The sequence below is a fragment of the Hesperophylax consimilis genome, chromosome 17, assembly GCF_061612785.1.
Source record: "Hesperophylax consimilis isolate HC1 chromosome 17, BYU_Hcon_1.0, whole genome shotgun sequence".
In the NCBI taxonomy this organism is placed as follows: domain Eukaryota; kingdom Metazoa; phylum Arthropoda; class Insecta; order Trichoptera; family Limnephilidae; genus Hesperophylax; species Hesperophylax consimilis.
Window position 1 is genome coordinate 27,747,513 of NC_142852.1, and position 21,884 is coordinate 27,769,396.

Genomic DNA, 21,884 nt, shown 5'->3' on the forward strand with positions numbered 1-21,884 from the left:
ATAATAATTTATTGTATGTAATATGTTTCAGGTTTACGCTAAGATTGAGACAGGTTCCCCCTCCTGGCAGTCTCTGGTGGCCCCCGCTGGTAAGCTGTACCCCTGGGATCTGCAGTCCACGTACATCAAGAGTCCACCTTTCTTCCAGGGAATGTCCAAGGTATGCAACCACCCAATTTTTTTTATTTTGTCAATTTATCATACGTATCCAGACCTCCAGAATTTTGCAAGAGAATTCATATTTACGCAAAAATCACAAGAACACTCAAACCCCGAAACCGCTTGATACCGTGTCGCCGACACATTTGGAAATCTTTACATCAAAATAACTCAATCAAATGATGTGTTATATGTGATTAATCAAGATAATTACATAGCAATATAATAGCAGAACCTAAAACACATCTAAAAATAACCATCTCCAAGTCTCCAAAGTGTCAAGAAATATTTTCAAGTGTTTTTATTCAGTAGTAAATTCAGTTTTTGCCAGTAATAAATTCTTTTCGTCAGCTCAGATCTGGAAATAAATTCCTCTCTGATCGTGGCTTTAAACTCCACCACAAACTTCTACAACGTCTACAACATCTACCAAGACTGAAAACGCTGACAAGTGTACCCAGCAACCTTCGTATCTACAGTTATTGTACGGACAGTATATTGTCTTGTACAGTCAATTTATTATTCATTAACGCCTATCGGGCTTTCGCAGAGGAAATTGACAATTTATGTATGTAAGTTAAACATAATACATGAATAATAGCATAACTATTTGGGGATTTTGTGAGAGGCACGAAATGAAAGACGTGTCGTGAAGGTCACAGTGTTTATTGGATGAGTCAAGGTAGCCGTGTTGAGAGATGACGTAGGACTGATGTTGTATTCTCCGGATGCTGGCTGTGATGGCTGGTCAAGCGCGGGTCAGTGAGTCGACGCCGGGCGCTGGTGACCGGGAACGCCGACGATACGATGGACCTTCCGGCGGGAACGCCGACGATACGATGGACCTGTCGGCGGTGAACGGGAGGTGCGTAGACCAGTGAGGATGCTGCGTGTCCTCGTGGTGGTCATGGTGCATGGATGAAGCGCTGGTCAGATGCGCTGGAACCAGGGCGCTGGGATCCGATGTAGCGCTGGCCAGGGACGGTGGCCAAGGCGCTATGATGATGTCCCGATGGAGTCCATGATTGAGCCGGGAATATCGTCCTGCGTGGGGCGCGAGGCGCGCCGGTTGTCACTCGCGAGACTTGCGAATTGTTGACGGCAGATTGATAGACTGACTGCTCGCTGCGTCGGGCTTATTTATACGGTGCAGCCGACGCAACAGTAGGTAGGCGGAATCGCAAATAAAACGGAGACACTCGCTCAGACTGGGTCGTACTGGAACTTTCGTTGGCTCTGCTATTACGCGTAGGCGATAGGCTAGAACCTTCTAGCGAGTTGGCGTAATGTGCCAGACCGACTTGCAACGTATTGTCGTAGGTAGGTCGCGTTGTTTACGATTAGTTATCAGTAGTAATTTGTAAGTACTTAGGTAGGTCGAGCTGTTTACTATTAATGAGTTAACTCTGGATTATTCTCTCGACACAACTATATACAAAATTATATCAAAATCAAATGCTATTACTAAGATTAACATCAAATCCAAAACACCTGATATTGTAAATAAAGCAAAGTTTCAAATATAAATTAAGTATGTACATTGTACATTCGTCTATACATATAATTATTCATGTTTGTTGCAAACCAGTAACATTGAAAACAGTAACATAATTTACTCGTAAGGTAAATAAAAATTGTAATTATTATCGAATTTAAATAATAGTACTTGAAATGGTAAATAAACCAAAGTATAATTTACATATCAATTATGACCGTACATGCATACTGTCATTAATATGCGTGTAAAAAAACAAATAAACTAAGGAGAATGTGATTTAAGTGTTGGAAGATATAGAGACAAGACTTTTTTCTTAAAGCTAATAAATAATACTGTTCTAGCTGTGGACCTTCTAATAAACAAATCAATTATTCTATGTTGATATCGTTACTTGTGCAATGAGTTTTATAAGGTAGAAGGTACTTGCAGAGGTTGAGGAACATTCACTTGTTGGGATACTATGCCCGGGCACGGGGGAGAGGTATGAAGGAGAGAGAAAGGGGGGTCGGGAACAAAATCCATTGCCAGTAAACTAATTTTCTATGAATCAACAATTAGCCATTATGTATAGGTGTAAACAAATACAAGTTAATAATTAGCAATTAGGTCTGAAATTAGTTGCCTTTTGAAACTCACGAAATTATTAACACCAAATATATCAATAAGTTCACAGTGTTTGTTTGCAAGCTTTAGGTCGCTAGTTCATGAAGTTCGCATCCATTTGCCTTTTTTTGATTGTATGAATGTTAATTTCAAGTATCAATTATGTGACCAATGATGTTTAATCATTGTTAGTTTCCAGTATCAATGTTATGTTTCAGTTCCAATTATTACCATGGATCTACAGTCATTATAATTTCCACTTCCAATTTCCTTAAATCATGTTGATTTCCAGTTCCAAAATTAATTTCCAACACCAATTATATTAAACCATGCTAATTTTCAATACCTTAATAACAATTATCATATTATTTTTCATTACCAATTATGACTTAAATCGTATTGATTCTAATAACAAAAAAAACCCTTGACTCTGTGCAGAAACGGGCGGTCCGTTTGATAGATTCCCCAATCTTAACAAACGGACTGCAATCTTTAGAGCACAGGCGTCAGGTAGGTATGCTGTCCTTGTTCTATCGGTATTACAATGGAAGATGCTCTGAGGAACTAGCGTCATTGATCCCTTCGGCACCGGTGCGTAGTCGGGATACACGCCAAACACGCGCCCAACATTTGTACACGGTTGACATTTGTCACATGAGAACGGGTCGCTTCTACTATTCGTTCTTAAGTTCAACAGCTCGGCTGTGGAACGAACTGCCGGCCTCTGTGTTTCCTCCCTCCTACAACATGGGACTCTTCAAGACCCATGTTCACTCCTTCCTCTCCACAAAAAGACCCTCCACACAGCATCCCCAAAGATGACATAGGCCCTGAGGGAAATTATTTTCTTCAGGGCCTCCTGTGTGGAGTTAATATAAAAAAAAAACAATGTTAATATCAATGACCAATTACCTTAAATCGCATCAATTTCTAATACCATCATCACCAATTTCCTTAAATCATGATGATTTCCATTACCAATTATCACCAATAACCTCAAATCATGTTCATTTCCAGTACCAATTACCTTTGATCATATTATTATCCATTTCCAATTATCAATCACATTAACTTCCATTACCAATTGTGTGTAGGAGCTGCCAGAGATAAAGGCCATCGCTGGGGCGCGCTGCCTGCTGCTGCTTGGAGACTCTGTGACCACAGACCACATCTCTCCGGCTGGCAGTATCGCGCGCAACAGTCCCGCCGCGCGATACCTCACTGAGAGGGGGTGAGTACCCTGCTGACTTCCTGACACCGTCATTATATCAATTCAAATAAACAAATTGTTTTTGCCAAGAAATCCACTACGGATTACTGACATTATACCGTGGATTTGTCAGTAACTAACCGCCTTTGCCTCATAAGGTATTTTTAACCTTAAAAAAATGCTCCTAGCATATTAATATATACTAGCAGTTAAAAACCCGCTCCGCGGGTTTTTGCTGCTAGGCCCTGCGGGCGGCACTTCTTGCACGGCACTGATATTAACTGTTATGGTACCTAATATAATTTGCTCATAGGAGACTTGCAGTGCTTAAATATGTGTTACAACCGTCAATGTCTATAAGTTGAATCAATATCGTATAGTTTGTCACAACAATCAAAGATAGTTACAACAAAGTTGACTGAAATAATAGATTATTACATATTGATTAATTGTACCCGTGTTTATGGATAAAAGGAGGGTGCGATGAGATTAACAGTCGGTTTAATTAAAAGGTGTAAATTTTACTCCAACTGGTGGTAATTCTTTACCTAAAACTGTTACCGTATCTAATAAAGTTTAAAGTTAGAATATACAGGGTGTATCGGCACTAACCCGACAAACTTTAACCAGCTATTCCTTAGCACATTTGGAGTAAAAAATGTTATGGGCACTTTGCTGTCCGGTAGCATTTTTTTTTCAATTAAAAACAAAAAATAATAAAATTTCCACACTACATCACTGTCATTGGCATTGCGTTTCGTGTTCAACAGCTGTTATAAGCAAGTATGTCAAAATGCGTCTTCGCTCTTTCGCACACACTAAATAATAATAGTTAAAAATGAGACGAATGGTGCCGTGCCATTTCGTTGTGATTGTAAGTGTGCGCCAATATAGGTACACACGTGCATTATTCAACGGAATTCGAATAAAATATTTGCCAGATGGGTTTTCAAACTTTGACAAAGGATAAAACAGTGGTGACATGTGGTGAAAATATGAATAATAATTTTTTTATTAAAAAAAAACGTTACCGGACAGCAAAGTGCACATAAGATTTTTTACTCCAAATATGCTAAGGAATAGCTGGTTAAAGTTTGTCGGGCACGTGCCGATACACCCTGTATATACACCTTCATCAGGAGAGTAAAAATCTATATATAAAGGTAGATTATTACAATATAGCGCCCCTGAGGTGATATCTCACAAAAGCGGCGCTATGCATATTGTCCAATTAATAAATAAATATAATGCTTACATTTTATTATGTACGTATGCATTGATATAGAATGGAAATAGATAAAATAATGTTATCCTATTAAACTTTATTTTATTAAAAAACAAATAACTTTTTTAACATCACTTTATTATATACAACCAATACATGTTTCATGAACGAAGTATACACCGAAGTCAAAAATTAAATATAGATTACAATTGGAAAAAAGAAGTGGAAGGAGGGGGGAGGGGTAAGAGTAGGCTGGGTTTATACGAATTAGGAATTACAATATGAAAGACCAGTTAAGTGGGAAAATATTTAAAAGAGAGTTTATAAAAAAAAATTCTTGTTAATTATATCTACTTTTATAAACATGTTCTCTTATTTCTAAAATTTCGAAATTATTTATTTGTGATGCTTTATATCCCGTGTGAAGTATTTTAAGACCTGAAAAAAAAATTGCATAAAACAATATATTCATAAGACAAATAACATTTAATAACGGTTATTCTAATAAATTGAAAGTTGAAATACTAAATAAAAAAATTAAACATATTCTCTTCAAACGGTATTTTTACCCTATTTCTTAAGATATAAATAAACAATCAGGATTAAAGCATCGCAAATAAATAATTTTTAAATTTTAGAAATTATAAAACATGTCAATATAAAATCAGATATAATTAATAAGCAAAAAAAATATAAATAATAATGAAAAATGCCATTGCAAAGTTTAAATAAACTTCCAGAAGAAATCTTCTTATGAAACGCTTAATGGTCAAGTAATTTTGCATATTTAAATATTCGCGCCAGTTATTTGGTTAGTTTTTACACCGCCAGAGGTGCGCTCTGTGTCGGCCAGCTATTGCCGGCCATATTGAATGAACGCGTGCTTTTTTCGTCAAACTTCAAACGTAATCACGTAATTGTGGATAATTTTCACTGTAATTTAATTAATCCAATGGATTATAAACTTTCTAAAACATATTTTCTTCGATATTATCCAAAAATTATATGAGGAGAAACGATATTTTTGAAGAAATATCGTATTACATGTGGCGATTCTTTTTCAGTATGAAATCGTGTCTTAATTTTTAATGTCTTATTTTTTTTGTATCCAGTCGCCTGCAAACCGAAATGAACCTTACGGTTGCTCAAAATTGAGGGGCAGATTGGTATTTTTTGCCTGCAGACCCCCAATGCAGAATTTATCCGAATCACATAATATGAATTTGACCAATCAGAGGGCCTACATCGTCCAGACGCTGGGACAATAATAATATCAGATTTCATTGACTTGGCAAGGAATGTCATGTCATGAAAGGCATGTCAAATGTGATAATTCCGATTTTCAAAAGTACTTTTAAAGACTTATTTTCATTATGTAGATTGCTTATTTAGCTGGAAAATATGATTTATTTTGGATTTTTTAAAATTTTTTTTATATTAACTCCACACAGGAGGGCCTGAAGAAAATAATTTCCCTCAGGGCCTATGTCATCTTTGGGGATGCTGTGTGGAGGGTCTTTTTGTGGAGAGGAAGGAGTGAACATGGGTCTTGAAGAGTCCCATGTTGTAGGAGGGAGGAAACACAGAGGCCGGCAGTTCGTTCCACAGCCGAGCTCTTGAACTTAAGAACGAATCGTAGAAGCAACCCGTTCTCATGTGACAAATGTCAACCGTGTACAAATGTTGGGCGCGCGTTTGGCGTGTATCCCGACTACGCACCGGTGCCGAAGGGATCAATGACGCTATCTTCCATTGTAATACCGATAGAACAAGGACAGCATACCTACCTGATGCCTGTGCTCTAAAGATTGCAGTCCGTTTGTTAAGATTGGGGAATCTATCGAACGGACCGCCCGTTTTTGCACAGAGTCAAGGGTTTTTTTCAGGTATTTAGGGGCTCCGGACCAGAGATGGCTGCCAAATTCGACAGTAGGGCGCACTTGCGATTTGTACAGGGTCAGCAGTTGTGTACTATTAAAGTATCTGCGGGCCCTGTACAGTACGCCCAGCTTCTGAAAGGCCAACTTTACTCTGGCTTCGATGGAGCCCCCGTACCTGAGCTGGTCACTTATAGTTACACCAAGCATATCAATGGAAGGCCTGTTCGGAAGATTGCTTCCGTTGAAGGAGACTAGGTTATCATTTGGATCCCTTTTAGATGTAATACCTGCAAACTGATCTTATATTCTCTAATGCTAACTTGTGAAGTTATTTTACTGTGATGTTTTTTTGCTCAGGTTGACCCCGCGAGAGTTCAACTCGTACGGCAGCCGGCGTGGCAACGACGCTGTGATGGCGCGCGGCACTTTCGCCAACACGCGCATCCTCAACAAGCTGATGGGCGGAGTAGCGGGACCCAAGACTAAGCACCAGCCTTCTAACGACACCATGGACATCTTCGACTGCGCACAGAGGTTTGGATTATTTAAACTATACAGGGTGTATCGGCAGGTACCCGACAAACTTTAACCAGCTATTCCTTAGCACATTTGGAGTAAAAAATGTTATGGGCGCTTTGCTGTCCGGTAACATTTTTTTTCCATTAAAAACAAGAAATAAATAAAAAATCCACGCTCCGTCACTGTCATTTGCATTGTTTCTCGTGTTCAACAGCTGTTATTAGCAAGTGTGTCAAAAAGTGTCCTCGCTCTTTCGTACACACTAAATAATAATAGTTAAAAATGAGACGAATGGTGCCGTGCCATTTCGCTGTGATTGTAAAAGCGCGCCAACGTAGGTACTTACGTACATTATTCAACGAAACTCGAACAAAATATTGCCAGACGGGTTTTCAAACTTTGACAAAGGATAAAACATTGGTGACATGTGGTGAAAATATGAATAATAAATTTTTTATTAGAAAAAAATGTTACCGGACAGCAAAGTGCCCATAACATTTTTTACTCCAAATGTGCTAAGGAATAGCTGGTTAAAGTTTGTCGGGTACGTGCCGATACACCCTGTATACATCTTATATGAACTAGCAGTCCACAATTGTGTGCTGATACCAACCCCGATGTATGGTAGTGAGGCATGGAACTGACAGAGGAAGGATGAAAGTGGACTAAATGCTTACAAATGCTATCAAAATATCAATAGTGCCAATGTAGAAATTTGCGCCTGGAATTCCACAAGGCTCCCATCTTAGACACTTACTGTTTTTCATTACTTTATTTTAATTTTAATGGGGGTACCGCCCGAGACTCCCAACTGCCAACTGCCGTCTGGAGCCAGTGAGACTATGGGATCCCCAATTGGGGTATGTTGGGAGGCTGAAAGTATTGGGGAAGGAAAGGAGACGGGGACGAAAAAGATGGGGAAGTAGCCGTCTATTCAGATCTGATCACCAAAGAATGTTACAGATATTTCAAGCAAAGTTTCGATTTTTAATTTTAGTTTTTCACCAGGGCGATACTGAAAGTATCTACCACTCTAAAATGTGCCACAAACATACTATATACATTATTGAAAATGAATAAATTGTCAAATAAATCAATTCAAACACTCCACACAAAATAATTCCCCTTAGAGCCTATGTCATCTTTGGGGATGCTGTGTGGAAAGTATTTTTGGGGAGAAGAAGGAGTGAACAAGGAGTGGAGGAAACATAGAGGTCGGCAAATCGTTCCACAGCAGAACTGTTGAAATCTAGAACGAGTTGTGGAAACGACCCATTCTCATGTGACAAATGTTAACCGTGTGCATATGTTGGGCGCGCATTTCACACATGCACCGGTGCCGAATTGATCAATGACATTATTTCCTCGGAGCATCTTCCATTGTAATACCCGTAGAACAAGGCCAGCATACCAGATGCCTGTGCTCTGAAGATTGCAGTTGGTTTGTTAAGATATGGGATTCTTTCAAATTTTTCTTCCTCCGTTTCTGCACAGAGCCAAAGGTTTTTTTCATGTATTTTGGAGCTTCAGACCAGAGGTGGCTGCCAAATTCAACAGTGGGGCGTACTTGCGATTTGTACAGGCTCAGCAGTTGTGTACTAATAAAGTATCTGCGGACGCTGTACAATACGCCCAGCTTCTGAGGGCCGGGTTCTGTCTGCTGGAATTTGAAACCTGCGACCTCCGGATTTGTAGCTAACGATCGTGAGGCTATCGGAGACCGTGTAGAAATATAGAGAAAGGCTCATCTTGATGTTCTCTCGTTATGCCTGAATTGTTACAGTAAAGTTACAGTAAAGCAATCTTCCGAACAGGCCTTCCATTGATATGCTTGGTGTAACTATAAGTGACCAGCTCAGGTACGGGGGCTCCATCGAAGCCAGAGTAAAGTTGGCCTCTCAGAAGCTGGGCGTACTGTACAGGGCCCGCAGATACTTTAATAGTACACAACTGCTGACCCTGTACAAATCGCAAGTGCGCCCTACTGTCGAATTTGGCAGCCATCTCTGGTCCGGAGCCCCTAAATACCTGAAAAAAACCCTTGACTCTGTGCAAAAACGGGCGGTCCGTTTGATAGATTCCCCAATCTTAACAAACGGACTGCAATCTTTAAAGCACAGGCGTCAGGTAGGTATGCTGTCCTTGTTATATCGGTATTACAATGAAAGATGATCATGATACAAAAAAAAAAAAAAAAATGTGTGGTTGTGTTTTCCAGATACTCCGAGGAAGGAGTTCCTCTGATCCTGATAGTGGGAAAGGACTACGGGTCTGGAAGCAGTCGAGACTGGGCAGCCAAGGGTCCATTCTTGCTGGTGAGTTACCATCACATTTAACTCTTTGCACGCGGCCGTATCAACTGTTGTTACGGCCAAAAGTCCATACTCACACGCGGCTGTATCAACAGTTGATACGGAAACTTTGAATGCCGATATTCCTGCGGTCTTTTGACATAAATTTATTTCCCGCTCGCTTGAACATTCGTAGAACTATCACGATGCTGACATCTACAAGAATCTCTCGAAAATAAAATTGTATTTCGTTAAAAAACATTGATAATCAAGTGAGCCTCTTTGCGCCTTCGAGTGCTATAGTTTACATTTTTGTCAACGGATGGCGTTAGTACTAGTATGTCATTCATAACTAAAAATGATAAGTGATCATGGTGTCCCACTTGTGTCTATCACCTAAGTACACACACGCCGAGTGAATGGCGGGACCACATTCAAAAGATACGGTACGTCTTTGTATGAAATTTTATGTTTTCGTTTTTATAAACATCTAAGAGTGTTGACACACGAGGATTTGTTATCATATTGTGGAGAATAATCTGTTCTGTCTATAAAGTCCAATAAATCATGCCAAAATGCTATAATTTGACATTTAATTGCGTGCATAGGTATTTGAAAATATGTACCGCGTACGGGTATAGATAAAACGGAGCAAATTAACGCGTTCAAAAGGTTAATATTACCTCCACACGGGACATAGTTTCCATGAGGGCCTGTATCATCTTTGGGCATGCTGTGTGTACACCTCTCAGGCATCTGGAATATTCTGTCAGTCGGTCGGAGTATTTCTGCAGCTTTGATTATTGAAAATTCAAATAAATGGAAACATTAAAAAATTTCAATATTTCTAAATTTATGTTTATTTCTAGTAATACAATTTGAAAGCGTATTTCAACACCTTTCAAAGACAGTTTTTATTTTTCGGATACATTCAGATCTGGGATATTTCTATTGGAGAGGTGGTTATGGGTACCGTCGCCCCGGGAACCATTTATTGGATAACCAACACCTCTACATAGGTTACCCCAAGTGGTTCGCTACTTTTGGTGACTTAACAGGGTTCACAGGGTTAGGTTTGTCCGGGTCTTGGCGATGGTCTGGTTAGCGGCCAGATGTATATAGCCGGATCAGGAGAGATTGGTTGAGAGAGACCTTTTGACCTCTCCAGCAGGTCTCTCAGAAAATCGACTTGGACTCTCATTGGCAGATGTATGGATTCATACATCTGCCACTCCTGGATACACTGAACCGCAGATACCTAACCAACCTGAAAAAACCCTCTCACAGCATCCCCATAGATGAATATCTCTTGAGGGGAATTATTTTCCTCATAGTTCCAATAATGAGCTAATGTAAAAATAAATTTAAAAAAATGGAATTTTATTGTCAGACATTTTATTTTGACATAATATGTCAGAGGCTTGAGGGGTTAAAATGAATTAAAGTAAAAAAATTTATTATGTTAACAGCTCGCGTATACCCGGGTATATTGGGTGTTATGCTCAAGAGATGGACAATATACCATTGGACACTTTTCTGTAGGCCTTTTTAAGACATACAATTCTGTAGTACATTATTTTGATGTATCTCATAAGGTTTAGCCAGCATTAGCAATGTAGTGCTCAAAAATATATTTTTACGACTTGATAATAAAACATTGACTTTTCTCTACTTTCTATAAATACAATATGCATGTATCATATATGTAAACCTTCCGGAAGAAATTCTCTAAATGATAGTGAAAATCCTATCAAAATCCGTTGCGTAGTTTAGAAGAACTAAGCGAACAAACAGACAGACGGGGATAGCGACTTTATTTTATAGTATTTCGAAATTGATTGCATTAATTAAGATTTACTAAACAGATTGCATTATATATATTTAATTTTCTCTTTTCCAGGGTATCAAAGCTGTGATCGCTGAATCCTACGAGCGTATCCACCGCTCCAACCTGGTGGGAATGGGGGTCATCCCCCTGCAGTTCCTCGAGGGGCAGAACCCCACCGCGCTCGGCCTCACTGGGCTGGAGAAGTTTTCCCTGCAGATCCCAAAGGATCTCAAACCACTGCAAAATATCACCGTGCATGTAAGTTTACACTCGTAATGAGACTCTGAAGTAGGTACATTGTGTAACATTCAATTACCAAATCCAAAACATGCAGTTTTTCTTAATTTTTGGTACACGAGTAAGCTATAAGTTAGTTGTTTGCAATCAAACTGACTGAATTTGTGGTCATTCAATTCTCGATCCTTTACTACCGGTGGCAACAGTAGGTAGATGAATTGCAACTAAATCCGAGGCACTCGCACAGTCTGGGTGTTTCGGGAATCTTCGACCGCGCGGCAATTATGCATAGGCGGTAGACTCGAACCTTCTGACGAGTTCTCGTAATGTGCCAGACCGACTTGCGATCGTATTGTTGCCGGTAGGTTGCTTTGTTTACGATCCGAGCTGAAGGTAAGTACTCGTAGAAAGGTACTAAGTAGGTCGAGCGGTTTATTATTAATTAGTTAATCTGGATTCTTCTCGATGCCACAGTTATATAATCTCTCAATAAGTCTCTCAAATTGTGCGATAATGCCCCCTTGTGGGCGCTGGAGGCTTTCGGGAGGGCGGTAGAAGGGTCAAATAAAATTAAGGGCCGTTAAGGAAATCTCGAGGGGCGACGGACGGCAGGAAAATTAAATCCGACGGAATCTAGCGGAATTAAATAATAATAGTTGTTTTTACTTAAAACTGGGTTAGTTAGTTTTTAATTTAAGTAAAACACTAATAATGGTATTATATCTTTTCTATCATCGTCATTGGTTCGTCAAAGTTTGAAGGGAAAACCGTATCGGGTTTATCCACCCTCAGTTTGTGCCGTGTTTGTGGCAATCAAGTTCTAACAAGTTTTTGATAAACAACGCGGTTTTTACCACCCTACATGAATTGACATGATTATCTTACTTGTTCTAACTTGCTCATTTCGAATTTGGTTACTCACATTATAACAGAATATATAAACTAGATAAACCACGTTGGCGTCATCGAAACGTAGAGGATTGAACCACTGTTGAAATACTTACAATAATGAGTTCATTCTCAAATAATGTCTCTAAACCAGCCGCGTGTGGGCCGCCATTGATAAGGCTAGAGGAACCAACATCGGGGATTTGCTAAGTATGTAAGAATAAAAGGGGTAAAAGTTATCCAAAATTACATTTATTCCTACAACTTAACTACAACAAGAGAACTCTATTTAAACATTATTAATTATATCTCAGACGGAATTTAAATTACATTGAAGCAGAGATGTGCAAAATGGGTACCCAAAACCATTTGAAATGCAAAATGGAAATGGGTCAAAACTTTTCCATTTGAAAATGCAAAATGCAAAATGGTTTTTAAAAAAGCATTTCAAATGCAAAATACCTATTTTCAAAATGCATTGAAAATGCAAAATGGTTTCTCAGGTCAAACAATTAAAATAATTATAGAGTTTTTAAACAATTTTTCATTTAATAATGGACATCAATGTAGAACAAACATATAACATGATGGTAAATCCAAAAACACCACGATTACAGATTATGAAACCACAAAAAATTTGCGCGGGACTAATGTTGCCAACGTAAAAACATAGAAACTGCTATCTAACGAGTCATGGCCCCATGTTCTATATTTGAATCAGTATTTTTTGTAATGGTATCACTCGATTGCCAGGGCTTCTACCAGGGAGCAACTTGACAAATGTAAATTATCTCTCATAGCGAGGTTGAAGACCGACTGATATTTGGGGCTTATGAAAAAAAGATGAGTGGAGATAGTAGGAAGAATGTTGCAAAAAAGCATTTAAAATGGAAAATGCATTAAGAAAAGCATTAAAAATGCAAAATGGTTTTTAGAAAAGCATTTAAAATGCAAAATGGAAAATACCCATTTTGCATTTTGCATTTCCATTTGAAATGGATTTATTTGAAATAAAGCACATCTCTGCATTGAAGTGTGACAATGGTGTGATGACATAAAAATTATCTGACCTGAATTATCGTGTGAAGGGCGCCAAACTACGCATATAGCGTTGTTAAATTTATTATACAGTGCGATCCGATGACAATGGTAAAAATTCTACAAGCTGAAGGCGACATCGCTGCACGAAAGATTTGTCGACTGGAGTGTTCGCTCGTATCTTCACTGTAGACACAACGTCCCCAGCTGGATGCCCGTAAAGTACTGAAGATGGAGGCGTTGGTGCTCCCGCAAATCTGTCTCGAGCTCTCCCTCGAAGTTGCCATACAGCATGCAACACATCAACCAGTGCAAGGTATTGACAGGTGTTAGAATCTCTGTAGCGGGGCAAGATTGAACTGCTACAACATGACATAAACAAGTGTTTGCAAGTTTATCTTGTTCCTGTCGGTGCGTCATTCCCGTGTTGAGGATGCGCCTTCCCGCCACCTGCGTGACGTGCCAGATCGGGAGAGGCTGGATTGGGGAGACCTTTTGACTTCTCCAACTGACCTATTGATCTCTGTAGCGGGGCAAGATTGAACTGCTACAACATGACATAAACAAGTGTTTGCATGTTTATCTTGTTCCTGTCGGTGCGTCATTCCCGTGTTGAGGATGCGCCTTCCCGCCACCTGCGTGACGTGCCAGATCGGGAGAGGCTGGATTGGGGAGACCTTTTGACTTCTCCAACTGACCTATTGACACCATTTGACCCATCGCCTTGCACCGCAGTGGGAGAGATATATTCATATTTCTGTCACTCCTGAACACACTAATCCCTAGATTCCTACCTAACCTTCATACCCTTTACCTTCCCAGAACTTTTTCTCCTTCCTTTCCTTAAAAGTACCCTCCACACAGTATCCCAAAAATGTCAAATTTATGGTACACTGACTTAATGAATCTTTGCATCAATAATTTTGTAATATACAATTATTCTCATTTCAGGTGGATGATGGGCGCACCTTCGAAGTCCTCGTTCGCTTCGATACGGAAGTGGATCTGACTTACTTCCGTCATGGTGGTATCCTCAACTACATGGTGCGCAAGATCGCCGCGCACTAACTTTGCTAACTACCGGAAAAATGCTCAAACATGTTACAACATACATGCCATCATCATCATCAACATGACTCTCACAACATTATACTTCCAGGACATTACAATATCATTATCAACATAACTCTCTTATTAGACATTTAAACATCTTTATCAACATAACTCTGTTCTCAGAACATTTAAGCATCTTTGTCAACATAACAATTGTTATCTGAAGCAGGCAAGACATTACAATATCATTATCAACATAACTCTGTTCTCAGACAACATCGTTATCAACATAACTCTGTTCTGAGACAGCATCTTTATCAACATAACTCTTGTAATCTATGTTCACAGGACATTACAATATCGTTATCAACATAACTCTTTATGTTCACAGAACATTACAGTATCGTTATCAACATAACTCTTTATGTTCACGGGTCATTACAATATCGTTATCAATATATTTCTTTATATTCACGGGTCATTACAATATCGTTATCAATATAACTCTTTATGTTCATAGTACATTACAATATCAATATCTACATAACTCTTTATGTTCACAGGACATTACAATATTGTTAACAAGATAAATCTGTTGTCTGATCTTGTAACATCATTATCTCCATAACTCTTGTAATCTACACGCACAGAACATTACAATATCATTAAAAACATAACTCTGTTGTTTGATCTTGTAACATCATTATCTCCATAACTATTGTAATCTACACTCATATAACATTACAATATCGTTAACAATATAACTCTGTTGTTTGATCTTGTAACATCATTATCCATAACTCTTGTAATCTACACTCACAGAACATTACAATATCGTTAATAACATAACTCTGTTGTTTGATCTTGTAACATCATTATCCATAACTCTTGTAATCTACACTCACAGAACATTACAATATCGTTAACAACATAACTCTGTTGTTTGATCTTGTAACATCATTATCCATAACTCTTGTAATCTACACTCACGGAACATTACAATATCGTTAATAACATAACTCTGTTGTTTGATCTTGTAACATCATTATCCATAACTCTTGTAATCTACACTCACAGAACATTACAATATCGTTAACAACATAACTCTGTTGTTTGATCTTGTAACATCATTATCCATAACTCTTGTAATCTACACTCACGGAACATTACAATATCGTTAATAACATAACTCTGTTGTTTGATCTTGTAACATCATTATCCATAACTCTTGTAATCTACACTCACAGAACATTACAATATCGTTAACAACATAACTCTGTTGTTTGATCTTGTAACATCATTATCCATAACTCTTGTAATCTACACTCACGGAACATTACAATATCGTTAACAACATAACTCTGTTGTTTGATCTTGTAACATCATTATCCATAACAAATCTATGAACATTGCAACATCATTATAAAGATATTATTAGAATTATTTTCTACCCAATAAATATTTTTATACAATCATCGTCATGCAAACATACAACAAAAATTGAACATCTGCCTAAATATTGCGTATATATAATTTGTAAGTTGTGTGTTTTTTTTGTTTTCAAATCGTAACCACACAGTTATGAATAAATATTTTTTATATGTCACTATTATCTTCGTTTTTATGCATTTAAGAATTATTATATAATCTCTAAGTGTTAATTATCTTATACTATTATCTCTGTAGAACTGAGGACAACAATTATTTGTTCCTTTGTGATTTTTTTTTTTTTTTTCATAATTTATAATGTAACTCAATTATTATTAATAATATTGGTGGTTTTTTTTTTTAAATAAAAATATCTATGGATCTTTGTGCCGAGTTATTTTTTTAATTTGGGTGGGGGGTATGGATACCACAGCCCCGGGACCATTCATTGGATAACCAACACCTCTGCCGTAGGTCACCCCGAGTGGTTTGCAACGTTAGGTGACTTAGCAGGGGTGCCAAGGTTCATTGGATGAGGATTACCTATCCAGCAGGACTCTTGATCCATCGTATTCCACCACAGTGGGAGAGATGAATTCAAACCTCTGTCACTCCTGGACGCACAGACGCCCAGATTCTACTTTTATTTTTTTAATGTAACTATAAGTGACCAGCTCAGGTACGGGGGCTCCATCGAAGCCAGAGTAAAGTTGGCCTCTCAGAAGCTGGGCGTATTGTACAGGGCCCGCAGATACTTTAATAGTACACAACTGCTGACCCTGTACAAATCGCAAGTGCGCCCTACTGTCGAATTTGGCAGCCATCTCTGGTCCGGAGCCCCTAAATACCTGAAAAAAACCCAAGACTCTGTGCAGAAACGGGCGGTCCGTTTGATAGATTCCCCAATCTTAACAAACGGACTGCAATCTTTAGAGCACAGGCGTCAGGTAGGTATGCTGTCCTTGTTCTATCGGTATTACAATGGAAGATGCTCTGAGGAACTAGCGTCATTGATCCCTTCGGCACCGGTGCGTAGTCGGGATACACGCCAAAACGCGCGCCCAACATTTGTACACGGTTGACATTTGTCACATGAGAACGGGTCGCTTCTACGATTCGTTCTTAAGTTCAACAGCTCGGCTGTGGAACGAACTGCCGGCCTCTGTGTTTCCTCCCTCCTATAACATGGGACTCTTCAAGACCCATGTTCACTCCTTCCTCTCCACAAAAAGACCCTCCACACAGCATCCCCAAATATGACATAGGCCCTGAGGGAAATTATTTTCTTCAGGGCCTCCTGTGTGGAGTTAATATAAAAAAAAAAATATATAAAAATTCTTTAGCCGATCTCAGTATCAATTTGTTTTTTCTGGTACGGTGATCGTTTCAAAAATTTTACCTCGTACAATACCTACCCTCTTGCAGTCGACCCCATTCTTCTTTTTAATGGCCGCAATCAGTTCGTCCTTCTTCGTTTTGGAGATGAATCTATCCACCACGTTTCAAGAGCGGACGTCACAAGGAGCTGCTGCTATTCCGTCTTGAGAATGTTGGAGAGGTTTGGCTCTAGCAATAAATCCAATGTCCTCTTCATTAATGATTTGTCCAACATTAGATGTTATTTTTATTGGACTATCTGCTCGATTTTCATCCGTATTTTCGAAGAGACCGAAGATTTCAATGTTATTGAAGAGCACGGCGTTCTCTTTCGTTGTTTGTTTTGTCCAGATAAGTTACGAACTTTTTTAATTTGATGACTTGATGGCTTCAAGATTAAATAAAAAAATATATGTAATAAACGGAAATAAAAAGAACAAGAACATAAATTAAAAAATACAGCGATTTGACTGATTTACAATAATACAACTTCTATTTAGGAATAAATCTTTTACTTGATACACAAAATTCGCAAAGTTAATATTAAATATATCAACATCACCCAAGTTTTGGTTTCCCATAGTGTGAAACCGTTGTATTGGGGAGTTCGCAATGTAATTGCGCTTATGTGTGTTGCAGTGGAATAGTGTATTTTGTCATGTTGTTATTGTAGGTATTCGTAAGTTTATGAGTTGCAGAAGTTTGCAACAGTCAAATTTATTATTTAATCATGGTATTTATTTTAATAATATATATTTTATGTTCTTTAATCAGTAGAAGAATTTGATTAGAATTTCTCTTCCTAAATGTGATTCGTCCCTCGATATGAGACAAATTGAGGAGTAAGGCTTAGAATAATTTAAATCCAATAAGAAAAGTGTGATAACCTCGGAGTAGAATTAGTTGGCTAATATTTTGGCAGTGGTTAAATCAATAGTTAAATGTGAATAGCTACAGTCTTAACAAAGGAAGGGTTTTGTGATCAATGTGTTTTTTAAATCTGGACTTTATTTTCCTATCTTGATACTTTTATCTGTTTTATTTTAGTAGATATGTATGGGAATTATGTATACGAGAGAAGGAAAAGCTGACGGAGATATTGAAAGAAAGGTAAATGTAGATAAATCCATTAAAGGAGGACTGAACGTAGTTGGTGCTAGCAAAAAATTGTCCAAAAAAGCGAAGCTAGCAGTCCAGAATGGAGTGCTGGTACCCACCCTGATGTGTGACAGTCAGACATGTAACTGACGAAAATAGATTGAATGCTGTAAAGATGAGATTCCCGAGGCGTATTTTTGTATGATCACAAACCATGTATGACCGTGCGAGAAATGTGAAGATTCGCAAATAGTGCAAGGCTGATGTAAGCGTTGGTAATCAGTAAGATTAAGAAAGGGAAGCTTAGATGGTTTGGATATGTAGAGCTAATGAACAAAGAAATGAGAATATATGTGGCCAATGTAAATGATAGATGAAAGCAGGGACGCCTAAGGAAGAAATGGCACGATCAAGTGAATCAGCTACTTGAGTCGAGCTATGTCAAGAGTCAGAATAACAAAAGAGTATGTATGAATGTAAATGAGGCAAGGTGTATGTGCCAAGACCGATTTGTTTAGCGGTCCGTCCTCTCTGCCCACCCCTGTGGAGAAATGGCGTGATGGTTTAATGTAATAAATGGTTTTGCATTCGAAGTTCATTTTTGAAAAAAATCAGAGGAAACCATTTTCGGGTTCAGGACGAAGTTTTAATTAAACTTGGGAACTGGCACAATGAGTAACTAAAAAGTTAAAACTTGTTTTATGTTCAGAATGCAACGATAAAATTCTAGCTGTGGATTCATCTGCTGACGCATTTTGAAGGAAAAATTATCCTGTTCGAAGTGCAGTTTTAAATTCTAAGATACAGATTGTGTCTGCAAAAATCGGAGGAAATCATTTTCATGTGCTGGAAGCTGGGGACTCGCACAAAGATTCAATCTTATGTTAAAAGCAGTTTTGTCTTCTTAAAAATATCCAGTTGCGGATTTATCTGCAGATACATTTCGAAGGAAATCGTTTGCATGTTCCGAGTGTAGTTTAAATTCTAGTTTTACACCATGTGCTGCAAAATTCAAAACCATTTGCTTGTTCCGCGTACAAATATTATTTATGCTCGTAGACTCTTACGCAAAATTACTTTTAATTTTAAGGCAGAAATTCAAAAATTGTTTTGAACTTAAAATTCGATTCGCGGACTCATATGTAACTCAAGGGAAACCATTCTCGCGTTCCGAGTGCAGTTATAAATTTCTAGTGATAGAAAAATAAAATAAAATCTGTACTTAGCAAAATGAGGTTCTGATAATATATCGAGGGTGCTGACACCCCCTCCCCCGCAACCAAAAATCTAAGTGCAGCCTGCGGGTGATACTGCGAACATCCAAATGGCCTCCCACGGCGAAAAGGTTCTCCACCCATGAATTAAGGTGACGTGATATAAAGGATGTGTAGTCACAATATTTGTCTGCGAATTATTTTGTATTTTATACTTGTGGTTGACTGTAATCAATATTATTGTTTATTTACAATATTTGACCAGTCGGTGGCTGAGTTGACATCGCGTTTGGGTCCCACGCAGGCGTAGTGTGTTCAATTTCTCGAGTGGCTACGTCCTCCATCACAACACAAGTAGCATTTTCCTCTTACTGTGGTGGTAGTTGGAGATTTTCAAATATTGTCAGGTTATTCGTAACCCGGGAATGTTATTTAAAAAAATAATAATAATGTAACACAACTACTGAATAGCGTGGTAAACAATGGAATTGGGAAGTAACCTGACCTACAATATTCCATTAGCTGGACCCCTGGGTAAAAATCGCCTTTACGGGCACTTCAGATCACTCTGTAATCACTGCACAAGTTTACGCAAGAGACTTAACTCAAACACTCGTTGCAACGTCCCTCAGGTATGAACTCCGTACTGTCAGAAAGGGAGAGGTGATGAAAGGAAAATTATGGAACACATGTCAAAAAGGGATGCAAATAGTTGCGTCAACCGAAAGCAGTCAAGAAAAAATCACAATTTTAAATTCATAAAATTTAATTAAATACATTTTCGATTATGTACTTATTAGATATATAATATTTATAAGTAGGACGCTAAAGACAAAACCCATTATCGAGTTGTAAATAATAAGGGGTAAGGTCGGGATAGGGAAAAACTTTACTCATTACAACGGCTTAAGTATGATTACAACGGCTTTAAAACTAAACCAACCTGAACCAGCTCTTAAGAATTTATTGAGTGAGATGGAATAACATTACAAAAACATCACACTTAATGATTATCGTTGATTACAAGACGTTATAATGTTTCTGCAAATATTTTGAATTATTATCAGCTTTACGCATCAGAATAAACACTACAATAATGTAAGACACAACAATAGGTACTAAATGTTTTATTCTACAAAGCTGAAAAAGGTACATTTAAGATTTTAACTTATCTTTGCAGTCGGGGGCGTCACTACTTCAGATATTGTGAACACTAAAAATGGGTTAAGAAAATATTTGTTCAATAGTTTCCCTGTTTGCTCAGAAAAGTTTGTAAATCTGAAAGTACATTTTCATTATAAAATGACTAGAGTAAAAATACAGTCAAAACGAATCAATGTAAAAAAACACTGAGATGCTTTAAACAATCGATTATAGGTACAATGGCAGATTGTGGCGATAGTTTAGTGGGTAAAGCAGTTTCCCGTTTAAGGGAAGATCTTGCATTCGAATCCAGGTCGCGGCACCAATCATTTTTCTTTCATAATATTAATATTCTAGAATATGTATATGGAATCAGATTATTTGAAAATTACCTACTAGCTGACATTTACCGGGCCGTTGTTCGATTCTTCTATGCTTTCTATAAATAAAATATGCTTGTACTATGTATATATGTATAAATATACATATATACGGATTTTGATTGGGTTTTCACTATCATTTCGGGAATTTCGCGCACAAACAGACAGACGTGGATAGCTGACCAAAACGCCAATATTATTCTAGCCATTTAAATTTATATTGCTTTTCACAGAATTTAAAACATGATCTTAAGATGTACTGTGTGGAGGGTTTTTTAAGGAAAGGAAGATCTGCGAAGTAAAACAGTGGCTAGGAATCTGGGTATCAGTGTGTCCAGGAGTAACGGACATTTGAATTCATTCCTCCCACTGTGGTGCAAGGCGGTAGGTCGAGAGTCCTTCAGGAGAGATAAAAAGATCTCCCTCGACCAGTCTCTCCAAATCTGGCCAGCCACATAGAAGGTGGGCAGATGCATCCACCGCCTAGACCTAGACAATCCTAACTCCCTAAACCCGGGCAGCCTCGCTAAGTCACCAAACGTAGCGAACCAGTTGGAGTGACCGATGGCAGAGGTATTGATTATCCAATAAATGGCTCCCGGGGCGGCGGTAACCACACCCGCCTCCCAAATGGAACATAAGCAAAACCTTATTATAAGAAGGACAATGATGAAAAAATATTATAGCAATCCTATGATAGGCTTCATATACAGAATCTAATAATCTAACTCTAATATAATCTAATAAAAACAAATTACAGTTAAACGTTGTATGATTTAAAAACGTACACAATCCAGATTCGATATAGAAGAGCA

General features: G+C 38.2%; 1 protein-coding gene across 1 annotated transcript in view; it reads left to right on the forward strand.

Annotated features, from left to right (window-relative positions):
• Positions 1–16,152, forward strand: part of LOC149416367 (cytoplasmic aconitate hydratase-like) — a 102,644-nt gene extending 86,492 nt beyond the window's left edge. Inside the window, exons 16-21 of the mRNA XM_089641624.1 lie at positions 32–160; positions 3,355–3,491; positions 6,933–7,109; positions 9,313–9,409; positions 11,286–11,471; positions 14,328–16,152. Coding sequence (XP_089497750.1) covers positions 32–160; positions 3,355–3,491; positions 6,933–7,109; positions 9,313–9,409; positions 11,286–11,471; positions 14,328–14,444 — 843 coding nt within the window. The 3' untranslated portion in view covers positions 14,445–16,152. The remainder of the gene's footprint in view (positions 1–31; positions 161–3,354; positions 3,492–6,932; positions 7,110–9,312; positions 9,410–11,285; positions 11,472–14,327) is intronic.
• Positions 16,153–21,884: the final 5,732 nt, after the last annotated feature.